We start from the raw sequence: 15,204 nt of genomic DNA, 5'->3' as shown, positions 1-15,204 counted from the left end.
GGCCATTCTTCGTCTGTTTTCTGGCGATACCTTGCTGACATGGGAAACAGCGATTATGTATAACAAATAAATATGAATATATTTCATTCTATTATTCTATTATACTTGTCACTGTCTCCCGCGTTAGCAAGGTAGCGCAAGGAAACAGACGAAAGAATGGCCCAACCCACCCACATACACACGTATATACATAAACACCCACAAACACATATATACATACCTATACATTTCAACGCCTTCATCCATTCCCGCCGCCAAACATGAAATGGCACCCCCTCCCCCCCTCATATGCGCGAGGTAGTGCTAGGAAAAGACAACAAAGCACACATTCGTTCACACTCAGTCTCTAGCCGTCATGTGTAATGCACCATAACCACAGCTCCCTTTCCACATCCAGGTCCTACAAAACTAGCACGAGGTAGCACAAGGAAAAGACAACAAAGGCCACATTCGTTCACACTCAGTCTCTAGCTGTCATGTGTAATGCACCAAAACCACAGCTCCCTTTCCACATCCAGGCCCCACAAAACTTTCCATGATTTACCCTAGATGCTTCACATGCCCTTGTTCAATCCATTAACAACAGTCGACCCCGGTATACCACATTGTTCCAATTCACTCTATTCCTTGTACGCCTTTCACCCTCCTGTATGTTCAGGCTCCAATGGCTCAAAATCTTTTTCACTCTATCCTTCTACCTCCAATTTGGTCTCCCACTTCTCGTTCCCTCCACCTCTGACACATATATCCTCTTTGTCAATCTTTCCTCACTCATTCTCTCCATGTGACCAAACCATTTCAATATGCCCTCTTCTGCTCTCTCAACCACACTCTTTTTATTACCACACATCTCTTATCCTTTCATTACTTACTCAATCAAACCACCTCACACCACATACTGTCCTCAAACATTTCATTTTCAACACATCCACCCTCCTCCACACAACCCTATCTATAGCCCATGCCTGAAAACCATATAACATTGTTGGAACCATCATTCCTTCACACATACCCACTTTTGATCTCCAAGATAACGTTCTCGCCTTCCACACGTTCTTCAACGCTCCCAGGACCTTCGCTCCCTCCCCCACCCTGTGACTCATTTCTGTTTCCATTGTTCCATCTGCTGCTAAATCCACTTCCAGATACCTAAAACACTTCACTTCCTCCAGCTTTTCTCCATTCAAACTTACCTCCCAAGTGACTTGCCCCTCAACCCTACTGAATCTAATAACGTTGCTCTTATTCACATTTACTCTCAGCTTTCTTCTTTTGCACACTTTACCAAACTCAGTCACCAGCTTCTGCAGTTTCTCACCTGAATCAGCCACCAGCGCTGTATCATCAGCGAACAACAAGTGACTCACTTCCCGAGGCCTCTCATCGACAACAGACTGCATGCTTGCCCCTCTTTCCAAAACTTGCATTCACCTCCCTAACAACCCCATCCATAAACAAATTAAACAACCATGGAGACTTCACACACCCCTGCTGCAAACCAACATTCACTGGGAACTAATCACTTTCCTCTCTTCCTATTTTGTTTCACCTGATTGCTGTTTCCCTCATCAGTAAGGTAGCACCATGAAACACACAAAGAAATGGCTCATCCACTCATATACACAAATAAGTACATAAATGCCCACACATCCACATATACATACATATACATATCAACAAATACACATATACATACATATACATACACATAAACAGACATATTCATATGTACACTTGTGCATATTCATATTTGCTTGCCTCTATCCATTCCTGGCACTACCCTGCAGCACAGGAAACAGCATCGCTCCCCCTGCTTCAGTGAAGTAGCACCAGGAAAACAGACAAAAAAAGGCCACATTCAATAACACTAAGTCTCTAGCTGTCATGTGTAATGCATCGAAACCACACCTCCCTATCCACATTCAGGCCCCAGATGTATATATTCATGTGGGCTAGCCTTCATCCATTCCCAGGGCTACCCTGACCCATAGGAAACAGCAATGTCACCTCCTGCATCATTGGGTTATTGCCAGGAAACAGAGGAAGAAAAGCCACATCCGTTCACATCCATACACGAGCTATGTGTAATACACTGAAACCACATCTCCCTCTCCACATCCAGGCTCACAAACCTTTCTATGGTTTATCTCGGACATTTTTCATGTCCTGGTTCAGTCCACTGATGTTACATTGACCCCAGTATAACACATCTTTCAAATTCACTTTATTCCTTGCACACCTTTCATCCTCCTACATGCTCAGGCCCAAATCGCTAAAAATCTTTTTCACTCCATCCTTCTATCTCCAATTTGGTCTACCGCATCTCCTTGTTCCCTCCACTTCTGACACATTTATCATTTTTGTAAACCTTTCCTCACTCATTCTCTCCATATGTCCCAACCATTTCAACACACCCTCTTCTGCTCTCTCAACCATACTCTTTTTATTACCACACATCTCTCTTACCCTTTCATTATTCAATCGATCAAACCACTTAACACCACATACTGTCCTCAAACATTTCATTTACAATAATTTCTCACCAGAGAAATTAGGAGGATGGGTAAGTACATAATACCAGGAATGTTTTACTGGCTCAATGAACTTGATTGTCTATCCAGTTATCCCTTGGAATCAGAACCTTAAAAATGCAGGTTCTTGACTACAGCCAGGCAAGACTGGTAGGGCATTATTCACTATGGGGTGAAAGGGGCCAATAATTACTATGTCAATTTCCTGAATAGCTAATGCATCTCACCATGACTAATGTGAATTGCATCATAATGAATGTTAGCTTTAAAAAAATGAAGGCTGACACCAGGTTACAGGACATTTTGGTGCCTGACAGATACCTCTTTCCTGACAGAACTCTGCGCATTCCAGCCTACTTATCAAACAGCACATCCTGTGACCTGGAAACTGCCAATATCAATCCACTTAATTCACAAAAATGGCACAAAGGGTAAAAACGAAAATTTTCAGTTTCATTGATAACTAATCCCCTTTCCTGCCCTCAAAAGATGGCATCAGAGCAGAAGAACAAAAGATTCAGTGGCACACATCCTAGCTCTATCTGTAAAGTATAATATACTGAAACTAGAGCCTATCAACCACAACCAACCCTTGCACACAACTCCATGGTTCTTCCCCCATATACCCGCATCACTCTCAATTATGCACTGCATGCCTCTTGCCCTCCTGAAGTTCAATCTCCTTTACTTATCCTTTCATACCCTTTCATACCCCCTTGCTCCCTCTGCTTCAGACAAAGACTCTCTACATCAATGTCTCTTCACTCAACCTTACCACATCCATGAAGCATTTCACCATGTACAGGTCAACCCTCTAAATCAAAATACACTCGGTACCATGACTCAAATCAAAGAGGTGTAAGTTTGTTGAGTTTACCTGTTATGGTTCAAGGGGTGATTAAGAGGGTGGTGGCACAGGATAACTGACTAGGGAGGGGCAATATTGTTTCAGGAGAGGTGGAGGATGAGTGAACTAAATGTTTGCTTCGAAAAATGAGTGTGAAAAGTACTTGGAGAGAGAAAGAGATTTGTATGCAGCATCTACATATCTGGAAGTGTATAACAGAGTTGACAGAGAAGCCTTAAGGAAGAGGCAATGGATATATGAGGTAAATAGGAAGTTACTAATGGTAGTGGGAATTTCTACAGGGAGAGCAGAGCATGTGTATGTGTTGGAGGGAGTGACTAGGGACTCATGGCAAACATAAGGTGTCTGCATAAAAGGGAGTGTGTGTTGCCATCACTATTCAATCTATCAATAAACAGAGTGGTAAAGGAATTAAATGTGAGGGTCTTCAAACAAGGAGTGCACCTGCAGGTAGGAAGGTAGGCAAGGCAAGGAAAGTGGTGGCTGTTCGTGGATGACATATTTCTGGTGGCAGACTCTAAAGGCTGATGATGGACTGTGAAAAAGCACGTAAAGAAATGTGAAAGTTACTATGAATAAAACTGTGGGGCAAGATAAGACTGCTTGAATGTGAGTTTAAATAAGGAGGATCTGGAGGAAGTGGAGAACTTGAGGTACCTAGGAATGGTTTCGGCAGTGATGCCACAATAGAGGCTGAAGAGAGCCAGGTTAGAAAAGGAGGTAAGATCTTGCAAACATTAAAAAGTGTGTGGGAAGAAAGGTCAGTGCCCATGATTGCCCAAATGAGAATGTTTGCAGGCACAGTAGTCCAAACACTATTTCATGGAAGCAAGTTTTGGGCCTTGAATATAAAACATAGGAAGAAAATGAATGTGTTGGATATTAAATGCCTGAGGAAAAAATGTAGTGTGAGACTTCTGAAAACAAGGGAAATGACAGAGTCAAATAGACATTGCTCCAATAAAATGCTTACTAGTTTCTTGCAGGATAAGAGACAGTCTTTAGCTGACTAAATGGGATAACAGAATGAAAATGGCTACCAGTTGGTTCATATATTGTCTACCAGTGAAGGTAGGTTGCAATGAGAAAGGAGTGAAAGGCTCCTACATGAGGGCTACTGTGAATTCACTTGCTAACATCGTCTACTTTCAGGTGATCATAATGTAAATGTCTAAGGATGACTCCCTGAGTAAACCAGAGCACCTTCACTAATCAACTGGATGTCTTACATAATAAGTAATAACCCTCCTGAATACTAAGGAAGAAAAGGTAACTAGTACTGACACAAAATTTGAAAATCACATAGTGTTCAGAGATGCTTAATGCAGGAGACAATCTAGCCACCTATCTCTCTTTTAATCTACTCATTTTCCCATCAACTTATCTATATTCATATTCATTATACATGATCGCTGTTACCAGCATCAGCGAGGTCGCGCCAGGAAACAGACGAAGAATTGCCCATCCACACATAAACCCCCATACACTTCCCCCAATTTTTCTCCATTCAAATCATGGGTGAGAGGGCCTGGGAAGTAGGTCAATTGTTGTTAACCAGTGATACAGCACTAGCGGCTGATTCAAGTGAGAAACTGTAGAAGTTGGTGACTGGTTTTGGAAAAGTGTGTGAAAGGAGAAAGTTGAAAGTAAATGTGTATAAGATCAAGGTTCAACTTATCAATCCACTACCAAATTATTTATTTGTTCATTTATCTATCTATCTATATCTCTTATTCTTGATCATCTCGGAACTCTCTGTACAGGGTGACCACAGAAAACATGTCTCCTGGCTGCTAAAACATATCTTCTTGGGTCCCCTCCCCAAATTACACCTCACTTTCCCCCTCCAGGATACCATCAATATTACCATCACCCTATTTCTTTGTATCCTGATGATCAGTTATTTCATGATCGAGAAATACTCACTTCATCTCTGATTACTATTCCAAGCATTTTAGCATAACTCAGAGGAAGACCATTATAGAATAGTAATCTGAAATCATTTTCTGTCTTCTCTTCTGAAAACTGGTGTTACACTAGAACCTTCCAGTCAGTTAGCACTTTCTCCTCTTGTTGTAATGAACTAAATACTTTGGTGATCATAAATGCTACTTATTCCCTTGCTTCCTTCAATATTCTAAGAAAGACACTGTCAGCATCAGTCCAGTTACTTAAAATGGTCCTGATGACATCTCTCCCAGGCTACCAAAGTAAGCCACAAACAGCATTTACAATCAGGCAGTATAAAAAGGGTAAATGTCAAAGCTTGAGAATATAAAACACATTTTCAAATAAGGTTATAGAAAATGCACTGAAAATTAACTCTCCAGAAACCTTTCTTCAATTAAATTAAATGATAAAAGCATGGGCATCTGTACTGTAGTGGTTTGTGTTGCTAACCATGAATCACACATAGGCCAATATGGGAACACATTCTTAGCTAGTCAATTGGACCACAGCCAACCCTGTTGTTCAAATCTCCCCTCAGTGCTGGTCAATAACCGAGTGGTAACAGGCAGAGATGAAGTCAAGAAGATATGGAGTGAGTTTTTTGAAGGACTGTTGCATGTTGACAGGGGGGAAGATAAGGGGTATTTTGGATGTGGAGGTAAGCGAAGTCATATAAACTGTTTGGTGAAAAGAAGAGAGGTGATGAAATCCTTTCATAAGATAGTGTGGCAAAGCAGTGGCAGTGGATGGTACTGCAGTTGAACTTTTCAAGAAAAAGGGTTATACTGTTACTGATAGGTAAGTCAAGATTTTCTAAGTGCATATGGCTCATGGTTAGGTATCTGAGAACTGGCAGAATGCCTGTATAATGAAGCTGTATAAAGGCAACGGGAACAAAAGTGAATGCTAGAATTACATAGGTACACATTTGTTGAGTATACCTGGTAAGTTGTTTGGGAGTGCAGCGATGCAGAGGGTGATGGCTAATGCAGAGGTATCTTGAGAAATTGTGACAACATGTGAAAGAGAGGTGTGTGGCATGCAGGTGTGAGATGGGCATGTGTAAATGGGTACTGAGTGATAAGATGAGGAACTTGTGCTAGCACTAGTGAAGGAGAAAAGAGAGGTGTTTGGGCATTACTGGTAGGAAAGGAGTGCAAGTGATTGGGAGATGTACAATATAGAGTGGCAAGGTGCAAGGACTGAAAGATGGTAATGAGTGTTGGGGTGAGTTAGAGTCAGCAAACTTTAGGAAAAGCAAGAAAATGTGAAAGGATGTTAAAAGTGTGAGAAAAACAGGAAAACAAATAGAAGTATTAGTGAAGGAGCAAATGGGGAAGTAGTTCCAGGCAGAGATGAGATGAAAAGGAGATGGAGTGGGTATGCTGAAGGACTGTTGTATGTGCAAGATGATGAGGTAGTATAAGTGGAGTGTTTTGGAGCTGGAGGTATGAAAAGTAAGAAAGTCATGGCAAGTGGTTTTGTTAAAGACAAGAGGTGGTAAAAGCTCTGCATAAGTTAGAGTGTAGCATAGCAGCTGGAGTGGATGGGAGAGCAGATGAATTTCTTATGAAAGGGAGTGACAATGTTGTTGACATCTAAGCTACGATTTTCAATACATGTACTGCTCATGGGAGATGCCCAAGAACTGGCAGAATGCCTGTACATAACCAATGCATAAAGGTAAGGGGGATAGATTTGAAAGTTCAAATTACTGAGATACAAGTTTTCTGGGTGTGCCTGGTAAGTTGTATTGGAGTATGTAGATTCAGATGATGGCTTACACAAAGCATCTAGGTGAGTAGCATGGGAGAGTGGTGACCAACAGTGAGGTGTCATGCAGAAAGCATCAAACTTAGGAAGAACAATGAGGTTTCAGATGTGGTAGAGGATGCATGAATCAGGTGTTTGCTTTGAAGAATATGGTTAAGAAACACTTAGAGGAACAGAAGGATTTGTATGTGGCACTTATATTTCCAGAGAAAGCATATGACAAGGTTGACAGTGATGCTTTATGGAGGGTGCCATAAAATTTTGTTGTGGAATCAAAGCGAATAGAAGCAATAAAGAGTTCTTTTTATCAACAAGAGCTCGTCATGTGTACAAGTAGGAAGACAGGAGAGTGAGTGGTTCTAGGTGAAGTTAGGTCTGTGGCAGGGGTGTGTGATGTCACCATGGCTGTTTAATCTGTTTATGGATGGGTTAATGAGGGAGGTGAATGCAAAGGTTTTGGAGAGAGGGACAGGTTTGCAATCTGTCAGGATTGGGGGTCCCTGTCCTGATGACACAGTGCTGGTGACAAATTTTGCTGAGAAACTGAAGAATCTGGTTTTTGAGTTTGGGAAAGTATGTGAATGGGGAAAGAGTTGAAAGTAAATGCGAATAAAGAAAAGGTTCTTAGGTTCTGCAATGGAAAGAGACAGGATATTCAGAGTGTAGGTTTGAATGGAAAGGGAGGAGGAGGAAAAAGTGAGGCCGAAGTAGAAGCAGAATCATGCAAAGTGTAATTACATGAAACAAGATGCTGGAAAGAAAAGTTTTATCAGTTGGAGAGTTAACTAAAAATTAATCAACTTCTAGAAAGAAGAAAGGCTGAATTACAGAAATTACTGGAGAAACTTCTGGCAAAGGATATGAAAAATTTATTAAAGAGGAAGTAAAATCAGCACCTTTTATATAAAGTGTGTTTGACTCTACAAATAACAGCTCCTTTATAATCATAAGCAGATTTGAGTGCGGAATGAGACTCATAAGAAAAAAAGGTCTGATGGCCCAATGTGCTGTCCTGGGTGTGACAAGTATCAGGGTAAGAGTGACCAAACCTTAGTTGACAGGATAAAGTTTAAGTAGAACCAGAGACATAAGACTCTAGTCCAGCCAAGTTGACATCTATTGCATGTCTGATACAACTGCAGCCTATCCTGGCCACTGGAGCAGTGCTGATCCTAGGGAAAGTTAGTACAAAAACTGTACAAGGAAGTCAACTAAGCCCTCTCACGATGCCACATGGAAGAGGGGAGGGAGAGGGAAAGCCGCGTATATCCACATGAAAATGACAGCAATGATTGTGATCAAAGGACTTAAATGAGAGAGAAATAGCAAATCTACAAAAAGATGGTTCAGAGGTTAACAAAAAAAAAGAGGTCAGTTGTGTTATACATTTGGTTATGGCAATCAGAAAGCTCTTTTAGGGTTATACATTTGGTTATGGCAATCTGAAAGCTCTGTTAGGTTTTTGCTTTCTTAATCCAGACCATTTAGGAGGGGAAATAAGGTTTTACTCCATCATGTTTATCCTGGATAAAAGTAGGCCAATCTTTACGTACACTGAAATGCCTTGCACAGAGGAATTCAGTGTGGGGATGAGAAGAGAGCAACACCTCTTTGTAGGAAGTCAGTTAGTCATAAGATCAGCATAGTTACATACTTAAACGAATGCCAAACAGCTTTCAACAGAGTATTACATAAGAGGTTGTTCCATAAATCAAGCCCACAGCATAGAAAATCAAATTTGTGTGTAGACAGCAAACTGGCTTACTGACAGAAAAAAAAGGGAAACATCCAACCAGCTCAATATGACAAATGAAGTTCAACAATGCTCAGGCCAGGGACCCATCCTTTATGTTATCTATATCAATGACCTGGACAAGGAACAAACTGGTAAATTCAAAAGAATTCAGAAATATTGGTGGAGCAGTCAGAGACATGGTAAATGGACATCACTGTAGATGAATGCAAAGTAATGCATTCTGGCAAGAAAATTGAAATAACAAATACAAAATGCTCATTAAATCATTACTAGAAATACAAGAACAAAGAGACAATACAATATGAAGCCCTTGGATCGATCCCCAAGATCTACTACATTCCTCCTCTCCTTTTTTTTTTACTTTTTCCTCACCATACTCCCAAGAGCTCTCCTATAACCCAAAATCTTCAATCCAAATGCCTTTTCCTCCAATCAACAATCAACAGATTATCTTCTTGAGCCATCTTGGAGTGATAATAAATAATAACCCAAAATTTGTAAAGCACTGCCTAAGAGTACATAAAACAGGAACAAAAGGATAAGTTTCACAGCCAGAAATATGAACTATAAAATGAATGATACGCTACTTAATCTTTAAAATATCCAAGTCAGACTTCACAAGAAATACATTTCAATTCTCATCACCTAACTTGATGAAAAACAAAGAAAACTACAGCATAAACATAGAACAGCAACAAATCTAACAGCAAAACTGACAAAAGAGGCTACCAAAAAAAAACAGTCTGAGATCTACTCATGTTTTCTCTAAAAAAGCACAGACTCAGAAGAGATCTTACAGAAGTACTCAAAATACTATATAATTTAGCAACACACCGAAATTTTCTCACATCAGATAGAGGTTCAGTGACTAAAAATGATGGTGTGAAGTCAAAAGGAAGGAGGCATAATACTAACAGGAGTAAAGGTTTTATTTTTCACCTGTAGAACAGTAGAACAATGGAATAAAGCATAATTAGATGTCAGTATGGGCATTATCAATACCATTCTATAATAGCTAGACAAATACTTCACTGATACCAATCATCGTCAAATAAGCATGTTAAAAAAAAGTTTCAAAATCATTGTTAACTTAGAACATTCTCTTATCAACTCTAATCCTCCTTCTGGAGAATCCCAATTCAGTAACAGGGTAAGATATCTTTCTCATTCACATATTTGTAAAATACTCCCATGGTCATATACCTTCTACACATTATATGGCACATGCTACTTTTCTGCTGGTTCTTGTAACAGAAGGAGAAGAGTAGGAAAATGCCTTCTGCTTTAATGTCTCTGTCTTAAATAAAGTAGTAACTTACAAAATTATTATTGTAATAAAGAGGATAACCTCACCATAAGCTATGAAGTCTCTTGTTATCTGTTGTTCCCAAGTGTCTCTTTCCTATGTATGTTTTGTATCAGTCCATCAACATGCACCCTCTTTGTCCACTTTATGCCAACACACCCCACATCTTTTTCAGTACCCCATACCTCCTATACACTTCCCCATTACTTACTCTATCCAATCTATTGACAATTCAAAACCCACTCAAGCTGCTCATCTCAGCACCTTGAATCCTGTAACTGTCTGAGACCTTATATGTACATCTTTCACAACCACAAATTAAGGTTAGCAGAAATATGCTGTCTCTCATTTCTTTATAGCATTTGGGTTCTCAATTTTACATTTCATAATCCTCCCTCAGCACCTAATCACCTTCCTTCCACAGACAACGCTCTCCTTTTTTTTTCTCCTTTTTGTATGAATAATACTAAAGCCAAACGCCTAAATTTCTTTAACCTATTCCAACAATTCACTAACCATCCTACCCATGCACTTTGGCCTCCTACCTTCATCTATTCTACATGGCAAAAGAAGGGTTTCAAACACCATCATCATACTCTTGCCAAGATCAGATTACAACCTCTTTCTTTTACACACCATACACAACTTATTCACCACCTCCAATAATTTCTTTGCACTGTCTACTAAAATTACTTTATCACCTAAAAAAAAGGTTAGTCACCAAGAAGTAAGTATCTAACTCAATCTCTGAACTGTTTACATATTTTCACTCTCATCCACATATAAAGTGAAATGCTTAGATATCACACAATATGGTCTCACTCCTACACCCATCTCAAAACTTTTGCTCTTCACACTCACATATGCTTTACTATTTCTGGAACAAAAGAAGTTGAACCTTCATATAATGTCGCAACAATCTTTCTCAAAAATCTTAGTAGCTCTTCAAAACTGAAGAATCCTACATCTTACCTGGACTAAAATTATGAGAATTCATTTCACTATGAGGATTCATTTTACTATGAAACAAAATGTGTAAAAAGAACAGTCAATCCTCAATTACTCTACAAACTGGGCAAACATAAAATGAAAGAAACATGATGAGGTAGAAAAAAGGAGAAACATGATGAGGTAGAAAAAAGGAGAAACAGTGAGCAGATAGAGAAATGCAAAAACAACAATATTTGGAGACTTGTGCTGAGTTTAAAGACATGGAGCACACCACTGGCACTGCACAATGAGATACTGCTGAAATTTCCCGTTTTCTTAATTAGCAATCTCATATCTCTATACAACCAACATAATCCTCCACTAATCTTCCTTATTCTCATAATACATCATGATAAAAAAATAGAAAGTAAAAAGAAGAATGGCAACAGAAGAGTATTCAACAATGATAACTATATTCACCCTTCATAAGAAATCAAAGGTATGATGGAAGTATACAATGGGATAAACATCCAAGAAGCTAAGCAAGAGAAATGATATCAAAATATATGCGGAGATCATGATATATGAAAAAAAGAAACGAAAGAAACTGTGGATGAAAGTAAAGAAAACATGAAATAAGAACTAAACATTTCACATGTGACTGTAGGTGAGGAACTTCACAAAAAATGTTAATCAACTTCACTAATACAGAAAAATCATAAAAAACTTTGTTGATAATACATTACCTGGGGATTTTTTCTTCTTCGAGAGGGAGATCCTAGATGTGCTTAACAACATGTGAATTTCTGAGAGAGCTGCCCTGACATAAAAAGTATGATTGGTAGCCTCTGGACCTTGAAGAATCTTCCACACATCATTTCTCACAGTGCAGGCAAACTCCTCACTCTCCATAAGCCAAGGATGCTGAAATATGTGAATATTATACAGGCAATATCCTTTGAATTGCAAGGGATCTCATTCCATGCTTGAACAACAACTGGACTATGAAGGTATTGCTCTCTAAATTGACAAGGGCCTGAATATGCAGGAGGGTGTATGGCATGCATGGGATATATGAAATGGAGTGATATAATACAGAGGGGCCAATGTTCTCTAAAGGGACTGAACGAGGGAACATGCAACACTCAGAAAGGTCTGTGGGGCCTAGCTGTGGATAAGAGATGTGGTTTTAGTGTATAATAAACAGGACTTGATATGATACAGCGCTGGTGGCTGATTCATGTGAGAAACTGCAGAAGCTGGTGACTGAGTTTGGTAAAGTGTTTGAAAGAAGAAAGAGTAAATGTGAATAGGAGCAAGGTTATTAGGTACAGTAGGGTTGAGGGTCAATTCAATTGGGAGGTGAGTTTGAATGGAGAAAAACTGGAGGAAGTGAAGTGTTTTAGATATCTGGGAGTGGATCTGGCAGCGGATGGAACCATGGAAGCCCGAAGTGGATCATAGGGTGGGGGAGGGGCGAAAATTCTAGGAGCCTTGAAGAATGTGTGGAAGTCGAGAACATTATCTCGGAAAGCAAAAATGGGTATGTTTGAAGGAATAGTGGTTCCAACAATGTTGTATGGTTGCGAGGCGTGGACTATGGATAGAGTTGTGCGCAGGAGGATGGATGTGCTGGAAATGAGATGTTTGAGGACAATGTGTGGTGTGAGGTGGTTTGATCGAGTAAGTAACGTAAGGGTAAGAGAGATGTGTGGAAATAAAAAGAGCGTGGTTGAGAGAGCAGAAGAGGGTGTTTTGAAATGGTTTGGTCACATGGAGAGAATGAGTGAGGAAAGATTGACCAAGAGGATATATGTGTCGGAGGTGGAGGGAACGAGGAGAAGAGGGAGACCAAATTGGAGGTGGAAAGATGGAGTGAAAAAGATTTTGTGTGATCGGGGCCTGAACATGCAGGAGGGTGAAAGGAGGGCAAAGAATAGAGTGAATTGGAGCGATGTGGTATACCGGGGTTGACGTGCTGTCAGTGGATTGAATCAAGGCATGTGTATGGGGTTGGGTTGGGCCACGTCTTTCGTCTGTTTCCTTGCGCTACCTCGCAAACGCGGGAGACAGCGGGGGAAAAAAAAAAAAAAAAAAAAATAGGACTTGAGTGAATGAGGTTAAAATGGTGATTGTATTGGCACTGAGGAGAGCTGAATGATATAAGCTGAATATTTGAAGAGAAACAAGAAAAGTTGGACTGTTATAGGACTATGGCCTCAGTTCCTTGTAAAATTGTCATGTGACACTAGCTGTCATTTCATGATTAAATGTCAGTTCCTTGTGAAACTGTGATATGATACTGCCTGTCATTTCAGGGTTGAATATCAACTCAGAGAGGGTATTTACTCACATTCTGTGCTTCCATTTTTGGACTATCAACTGCAACTGCCGCTTCTTCAAAGTTTGCATTAGAAGCTAATACTGTTGAAAGTACAAGAATGGCCTCAGTAGCATCCAAGCTGTTTTCCTGGTGATCTCCATTGAAAAGCCGTACTGTCCATGCATATGCAGCTATGACATTGAGGATGTTGAATGGTATGCATGGTGAAGGAGATGATTTCTGTGGAAGAACCAACACAATATGAAATACATTTGTTCAACTATTTCAAACAGTATACCTCATGTATTTCCTGGATGTTCAAGATAGTAATAACAGACTAATCTATATGGTAACACCTGTCTTTGTAGAAGTAAATATATTGAGGTACAGACATGGCTCAACTATGATCAGCAGACTATGACAATTAGCACCACAGCACTGGTAAAGTAAACTGGATGAAGTTCTAAGACATGAACACAGTTAAAAAGATGTGAAGGAACTTTAGGAATATAATACTCCTCTTAAGAGAGGTAGGATCCTAAAAAGATGAAGAGAGGATGTTTGAGTGAAGACCTAGGCTAGCTGACCAAAGGAATTAATGATCAAATTAACTCTTTAATGCCAGCTGACTTGCACATTGCATGTAACAATTTGGATCAGATCTTCATATTTTCTATTGTCCAGTATGAAATGAAATTATGTCACTGTAGAGGATATGTACAAAATAGGGAGACAGCATAACTGATATGGCGACTGAAGTTAACTGGCAATGGATTACAGGGAAAGCAAGGAAGGGGTGGAGGAAGAGTAGTGGTAGCCTCTGATACAAATTATATTGTAACTTTCATCACTATTTATGTAAATGTAAAGGATATGAGGAAAAAAGTTAGCTAACAAAGCATATGACAGGCCTAAAGATACTACATTACATAATTCCCTAACAGAGGCAGTGGTGGAAGAGTAGTGGGGATTGGTACACAGGGAAGGATGTTAGCCTAGTGACCCACATTAATCATATGACATATTACTACTTATGGTTACTATTTACACACACACACATATATATATATATATATATATATATATATATATATATATATATATATATATATATATATATATATTATCCCTGGGGATAGGGGATTAAGAATACTTCCCACGTATTCCCTGCGTGTCGTAGAAGGCGACTAAAAGGGGAGGGAGCGGGGGGCTGGAAATCCTCCCCTCTCGTTTTTTTTTTAATTTTCCAAAAGAAGGAACAGAGAATTGGGCCAGGTGAGGGTATTCCCTCAAAGGCCCAGTCCTCTGTTCTTAACGCTACCTCGCTAATGCGGGAAATGGCGAATAGTTTGAAAGAAAAGAAAAAAGAATATATATATATATATATATTTATATATATTTGAAGAATGTATGTGAGAAATACTTAGAAAAGCAAATGGATTTGTATGTAGCATTTATGGATCTGGAGAAGGCATATGATAGAGTTGATAGGGATGCTCTGTGGAAGGTATTAAGAATATATGGTGTGGGAGGCAAGTTGTTAGAAGCAGTGAAAAGTTTTTATCGAGGATGTAAGGCATGTGTACGTGTAGGAAGAGAGGAAAGTGATTGGTTCTCAGTGAATGTAGGTTTGCGGCAGGGGTGTGTGATGTCTCCATGGTTGTTTAATTTGTTTATGGATGGGGTTGTAAGGGAGGTAAATGCAAGAGTCCTGGAAAGAGGGGCAAGTATGAAGTCTGTTGGGGATGAGAGAGCTTGGGAAGTGAG

General features: G+C 39.7%; 1 protein-coding gene across 4 annotated transcripts in view; it reads right to left on the bottom strand.

Moving 5' to 3' along the window:
- Window positions 1–15,204, bottom strand: part of LOC139760788 (zinc finger HIT domain-containing protein 2) — a 79,854-nt gene that overhangs the window by 50,038 nt on the left and 14,612 nt on the right. For all 4 annotated transcript variants that reach the window (XR_011715408.1, XM_071684391.1, XM_071684399.1 and 1 more), the window contains exons 5-6: window positions 13,468–13,677; window positions 11,861–12,038 (exon numbers count right to left, since the gene is read on the bottom strand). Coding sequence is in view for 3 of the 4 variants with exons in the window: in XM_071684391.1 (XP_071540492.1) it covers window positions 11,861–12,038; window positions 13,468–13,677 (388 nt within the window). In the remaining variant the exon portion in view is untranslated. The remainder of the gene's footprint in view (window positions 1–11,860; window positions 12,039–13,467; window positions 13,678–15,204) is intronic.

The sequence above is a fragment of the Panulirus ornatus genome, chromosome 3, assembly GCF_036320965.1.
Source record: "Panulirus ornatus isolate Po-2019 chromosome 3, ASM3632096v1, whole genome shotgun sequence".
Classification (NCBI taxonomy): Eukaryota; Metazoa; Arthropoda; class Malacostraca; order Decapoda; family Palinuridae; genus Panulirus; species Panulirus ornatus.
The sequence above is the reverse complement of the archived record's forward strand: the minus strand, read 5'-3'. Positions and strand labels throughout refer to the sequence as shown.